The sequence below is a fragment of the Pyrus communis genome, chromosome 7, assembly GCF_963583255.1.
Source record: "Pyrus communis chromosome 7, drPyrComm1.1, whole genome shotgun sequence".
In the NCBI taxonomy this organism is placed as follows: Eukaryota; Viridiplantae; Streptophyta; class Magnoliopsida; order Rosales; family Rosaceae; genus Pyrus; species Pyrus communis.
The window spans coordinates 23462719-23469096 of record NC_084809.1 but is presented as its reverse complement, the minus strand read 5'-3'; the positions used below and the strand labels follow the sequence as shown (position 1 = coordinate 23469096).

At 36.9% G+C, this 6378-nt stretch overlaps 1 protein-coding gene across 1 annotated transcript; it reads left to right on the top strand.

Moving 5' to 3' along the window:
• The first annotated feature begins 534 nt into the window (after window positions 1–534).
• On the top strand, window positions 535–5822 carry LOC137739794 (uncharacterized). Its single transcript, XM_068479506.1, has 10 exons — window positions 535–1267; window positions 1829–1900; window positions 2650–2691; window positions 2768–2870; window positions 3134–3198; window positions 3283–3327; window positions 3412–3519; window positions 3607–3694; window positions 5099–5145; window positions 5232–5822. Exons 1-10 carry the CDS (start codon window positions 629–631, stop codon window positions 5310–5312), a joined length of 1290 nt encoding a protein of 429 aa, XP_068335607.1. The 5' UTR covers window positions 535–628; the 3' UTR covers window positions 5313–5822.
• Window positions 5823–6378: the final 556 nt, after the last annotated feature.

The window sequence follows — 6378 nt, the reverse complement described above, 5'->3', positions numbered from 1 at the left end:
TTATAAACATTTTTTACACGTCTCTCAATCTAGGCGGATGTTATTGATTCATAAACATCTTATTAATCTTGACCGTTAGTCCATTCTCTTTTTTGAACAAGTGATAGTATGTACATTAAAAAGGAGGATGTGAGTTTAGTCTCATAATAATAATGAGTTAGCAATAATGTGGTTAAAACTTGCATTTGAACGCTAGTCCATTATTATTCCATCTTATGTTTGAATCTTTTTTTTGTTTTTTATTTTAATACATCGAAATTTTTACACTAGGAGGAGAGAGAGTTTAACTCATCATACAATGAACAACCTAATTTAGTATCAAATTCGTCATGCATGAGTTTGAACTTAAAACATCTTACTTCTAAATAAAGAAAATACCGCTAGACTGTACTACTGAATAACTCTTGTATTTGAATCTTAAAAATAGAAAATTCGCAACTAGTTTAGTTACTGAGTATGTCGTTATATAAATAAAAATAAATAAATAAATGAAAAATGCCATTAACCATTTTTTGATTTTTGGGTTGTACTTACTGGTTACAGCTTACTCGTGCAAACTGAAAGCGGGGCACATTTTTCTGAAGAAAACGGTGTTTGGCTTAAGGCTTAAACCTCGTAAACCCTTTCCATGGCCGCCCTGAAGCTCCTCCTCTCCTCCGCTCGCCGTCACTGCCTCTCAAACCCTCACTCCCGTCTCCACCCATCTCCATTTCTAAGCTACCACAGATCCCTAAGCTCCGAATCCGACCCAAACCCGAATCAGAACCCTCCGCAGCCTCCTAGACGCCAACCCGTGCCGGTCGAACCCGTTTCTTACACTCTCAAACCCAAAGAGCAATCCCTACCCGATCCAGATGCGACTCCCCAAGCAGCACCAACATTACCGCCGCCTCCACAAAGCCCCGGTGACTCGCCCAACTCATCGAGTCAGGACACTCGCGCCACCTGGACCCGTGAAGAGGCGCGTTTCATCAGGGACGTTCCATCTATATGTCCGGTATCGTACCCGGTGAAAGTTGCTCCCTTACCGGAAGATAGGGTCGCGGAGGAGAGCGGAGGTGGCGAAGGCGGAGCTGAAAAGGATGTGGATGGCGTGAAGGACTTGGAGAGAGAGAAGAGGAGGATCGAGGCCGATGGTCGGATGAGGAGGAGGCTTTTTAGGGTTCCTGAGGAGGAGGTGGTGGTTCCTTTTCCCGCGTTGATTAAGGTTGAGAAGAAGGAGAGCAAATCTATTCTCGAGGTCATGGACGCAATTCGCCAAGTCAAGGTCAGTGTAACGTTTCCTCTCTCTGATAAACTGATTGCTGTTTGGTTGCTGAGAAAATGTGGGAAAGTTAAAGGAATTTAAGTTTTACTGTTTTGTTAGATAATTTTGAATTTGGGATATCAAATTACTTCTACTTAATCGAACTAATATACTGTTTATTTGGCTTGGTTGCAATGCGCTTTCCTTCTCTGTTTTGATTTTGTTTCTCAGAGATTAAAAGGTAGTAATGTGTTGATTGGCAGAACAAAATGTAGGTTATTAATAAGCAAAATGAAGTTTATCTTTTTAAATTTATCTTACGAGCTGTGATTGTGATCGAGTTTTAAGACTAAGTTAAGTAGGAGCATATAGAGATCATGCTTGTTTTTCACATGCATATTGTGCTAACCGGTGTTCTTGCTCTTTTAATATAGTTGGATGCCCCCCCCCCCCCCCCCCCCCCCCCCCCCCCCCCCCCCCGAAAGGACTTTGTTTTGTTATTGTTTACTTAGAAGTGTTATGTTTTATTTCAAAGTATTTCTCATTTCTAATCTCTTTTTCACATGGTTAGTTGTTTTACAGGCTAATGCCCAGTGCAAATTTGATGAAACTGTTGAAGCTCATGTACAATTGGGTATTGATGCGAAGCGAAATGTAATTTGTCAACTCATCTGAGTAAAATCTTCTCTTATCTCAAGCATATGTTTTTGTGTGTCAATATAGATATGTTGACTTTTACTTTAGATATTTGAATATATAATAGCAAGTCCTGAGTTTAGATTTTCATTTCATTTCACAGTCCAACAGCATCTAGATTTAAACGATGCCCACATGTGTTTCTAGCTAGTCATGTCCGTTTTGAATAAGGTGAAATCATTTGTGTGAGTGAGTGTGAGATGGCTGTTGGGTATTAACTGTAGGGCAGAATTCTTGAAACAATGACGTAAAGGAAATATTAACAAATGCTTATAAAGGTTGGACCCAAGATGTTTCATTGGCATTTCAGGATTTGAATCAACTCAATGGTTTGGACTCCAGATGTTATTCTTTGAAAAAAGTTATTACGTGACTAAGCTGTAACCATTATTCGTAAGTTCCTTGTATTTGTTGTTTGAAGAATTATCAATGCACACCTTCCATGCACCCAAATATGGTTAGCCTTGACTGAGAAATATTGTCACTTTTTTTACTGTACTTTGTGAGCATAACGTTGCTCATTTTAGTGTATTAATTGCATGTTTTCAGTAGGGTTGTCATGGAATGCTTCTCAAAAGAGTGATAAAGAAGATATTGTTTCTGCTTTCTACTTTATGCTTCAAATTTCTTATGGCACAATTATTTTTAATATTCCAAACTCCTGTTTAAAAGATTCAATTTACATGGACTACCTGATTGAAGTGCAGGCGGTTCGTGGTAACATGACTTTGCCGCATGGTAGTGGGAAGGTAGTTATCTTTACTTTGGTAAATCAATCTTTCTCATCAACTTTCTAGTTGGTTACTGTATTATGTCATTTTTCAGGTTGTCAGGGTTGCTTTCTTTGCTGAAGGCTCAGATGCAGAAGAAGCTAGAGCTGCAGGAGCAGATATTGTTGGCGGTGTTGAACTGGTTGAGGAAATTGCAAGTAATGAGCTAACCATTGTTGCTATTAAATAATATGCTGAAAAAGAAACTCCTGTCCACTAGATATACTATGCAATGATATTGCCATTCTAACTTTTTTGAGTTGTGGTTTTGCAACAAAAAAAAAAAAAAAAAAAAAAAAAAAAAAAAAAAAAAAAAAAGAAGTTTGTATTTTAAATTTGTGTTTATATGGGTTTATGTGAATCTTGCATTGATTGAGTTCAAAGAAATCAAACAATTTATCGTCTGCCTTTTATCATGCAGGCAGTCATAAGCTCAATGTTGACAAGTGTTTTGCTACAAATGAAATGATTATGCGCCTGGCAAAGGTTTTTGAGTTGTAATTCTTCACTTGTGGGATTAGTCAACTTTATTGTGTTTTTAATCAAAAGTGGATATTTGATGTTTGACAGATTGCAAGAATTCTTAGAGAGCGTGGTTTGATGCCTGACCGTAAAGTGAGTTTATATTGTTATAATTTTTATTCAGTTTGCAGATCTATGGGAAAATTACTAATTTTTGTTATACTATGTATTGTATAGCTAGGTACTGTCACCAATGACATTACTGGAGCACTGCAGAACGTAAGACAAGGTCATATTGAGTATAGAATGGACAGAACATCAATTGTACATGTGGGACTTGGAAAGGTACCATAATTACAAACACAACGTTTTCATTTCTTCAAATGTTTGTTTGCTGGAGACATGGATATCACTTTCTTTCTTTCTTTTCAGGTGAGCTTCACGGGGGAGTATCTGCAAGAGAACATTGGTGCATTTATGAGTTCTCTTTTGCTGGCAAAGCCTACAGGTTTAAAAAAGTGTAAGTGGCACAAATGACTCGTGTGTTTCCTATATTGTTGTTTTTGGGCTAAACTAAGTAAAGGTGAAGTTTGATCTGGATGTTCACCTATAATTTTACACATTGGTTTTTTTATCTGGCATCTGTGCAATTAGATACACCTCTCAGTATCGCTGAGGGTTGAGCCTTTTTAGCCATGTTGATTGCTGAACCATTTATGAAATATTTGGCTCTACTCAACTAGCAGTTCAGCTCGATTTTCTTGTTTCATATATTAACCAAACTTGATAGTCAGTTCAGGTCCCAAAAAATGAAAATCCTCATGCTTTTAAAAGGCCACTCAAGGTGGCAGTATTATCTTATAGAATTCTATCGATTATTTATTTTTTTTCAGATGAATGGTGTTATCCTGATCCATATTGGTGGGCTCTACCCTAATAATATAAGTTTTTGGCATAAAATGATTGTCTAACATGGTATCTGAGATTTCATTGAATTGTTCCAGGAGATCTTAGTTTTGAACCCTCTCCTCCAACTCTCTGATTTTTAGTTCACTTGCATGGTGCACTTCACCTATATATTTCTCCACTTATAGGAGGATCATGGTGCACGTGTTAAAGGGTGTCGTATTAGCTTTGATATATGTCGTTGATGACCTAAGTTGTTGAAAGCGCAATACTTTGCTAGGAGTTGTAAATGATCAATTTCCATAAATGAAGTGCAGGTGCATGACTCTGCATAATTGTGTTTTGTTAACTCTACTATGCATAACAAATCTTTGTGTTGCATTTGAGTCTTTGACCCACCTTCATGGTTATGCGGTAAAATTTGTTTGTCACCCTTTGATCGCATGAAGCACCTTGTAGTATTATAGTCGTTTCTTTTAAGGCCAAGCTGAGAATGGCCTTATATCTGTCGCCCACCGCTGAGCCAGACCTGAGCTCAACTTTGTTCAGCTAGGTTAAGCCTCTGAGCCACTTGAATCCACATAACTTCCCTATTCAATCTAGAAAATCTTAGAGCTCAGTTTGGCTTAGCTCAACCGTTAACCTATACATTCTGCGCAAGCAATTGCAGTGTTAACTCCAGGGTACACTTATGATCTTGATTAAATCTAATTATAGCATATTCTGTGAAATCCTGGATGGAAGATAATTAGCTCAATGTGTTAGCTGTATATAATATTTTCCGTTATGCCCACCTATGTATCATTAAGAAGAAAATTGAAGAGATGTTTAGGACACTGCAAATAATAGTTGTGGAAGGACGTCCCTCTGTTTACTAGATTGTGCACTTTTAATGAATTGACGAGAATTTTTGTTGCAAGCTTTTCACTGAGTATCGGATTGGACTTTTTCTTTTGCTTAAATATATACATATTCTTTTCACGTTTATTAAAATCATTCACAATTTTCATTTTCGCAGCTTCCAAATATGCGGGGTATATTAACTCGTTCCATATATGTAGCACGGTGAGCTCTTAACCCTTGTTTTTGTATACTTTAGTTAAATGCGGTCTTGTAAAATTGAAACTAATCCAGTCCATTATTATGTGCAGATGGGTCCAGGATTCCCGGTTTCAATACAGTCATTGTCCAAAGCTGCAGATCACTACAATAAAGTGCACCTCAAGGCTTAAGTGACGTGATTTGTTGACATTTCCAACCAAGCTCAAAAGGTTCAGCATTTACTCTGTTAGTCTTTTACTCTTTTAGGTAGCGACGGCTCTCCTTGTCTCTCTCGGAGCGGGATGTGGATTGACTAAATTGGAATACTAGATTGACGGGTTTCCGTGAATCTGCAAGTCGTCCGAGTGTTTTTGCAAATGGCATTTCGCTCTACTGCTTCACATCATCACGATCTTCGTGTTTCCCTGCAATGTGTTTTTTTTTTTGATTTTTTTTTTTATTTTTTGAATTCTCTTCGTTATTTATTTGTATAAATTTTACCGTTGCAATCTTCTAAAATAGATGTTCCATGATTTTGATGTGCGGCACATTATCGCAACTTCTCGATTTGGACGAGGATGTTCAGCATACTCCTCTGTGTAAATGCAATAATGTTCTGTGACTATATGGAAAACGTGGAGGCGAGACGGGTCCTCATTCGTCACTAGGAACTTGCTACCTGACCCGAACTTGATCTGTTAAATTTAATGGGTAGTATGAAACAATCCACTACCCGTTAAAGAAAGTATATTTTACTTCAATAAATAATAAAATGAAAAACATTAATACTAACTCTGTATTTATATACAAAGTTGTCAATACATTAGTATCTACCTACCTAAACTTTAAAAGTCCAAAACGCGCGCGCGCACACACACTATATTCGTTATATAAATTATATTATATCTATAATATGTACTATTGGGGTCAAATATGGAATGAATATAGATCGGGGACCCTTACAACCATATCCGAATAATATTTATGGTTTTCCCCAATCCTAAATATAACCGAATTTTCATCCTCAAATCTGTTTAGGTGGTTATATATTGTTATCGAGTTTAACGGTTTGAATTGCCATACTTAGTTGGAAGGACTAATACAAACTTTTAAAAAATATTAAATTATAATTTTTAGATATATTATAAATTAGTATAAAATATAATAATGTTTACAATTTTTTTTCCATAGGTGCCTAGATCGCTTGATGACTACCGCATAAGGGATGACGAAAGAATGAATGTTGAATACAACTAA

What these genes read in the sequence shown, in the direction of transcription:
- LOC137739794 (XM_068479506.1), top strand. Translation starts at nt 629, where the DNA reads ATGGCCGCCCTGAAGCTCCTCCTCTCCTCCGCTCGCCGTCACTGCCTC. An exon ending in TGCCGCATGGTAGTGGGAAG is followed by an intron (nt 2,692 to 2,767) that starts GTAGTTATCTTT and finishes GTCATTTTTCAG; the next exon opens with GTTGTCAGGGTTGCTTTCTT. An exon ending in GCCTACAGGTTTAAAAAAGT is followed by an intron (nt 3,695 to 5,098) that starts GTAAGTGGCACA and finishes TCATTTTCGCAG; the next exon opens with CTTCCAAATATGCGGGGTAT.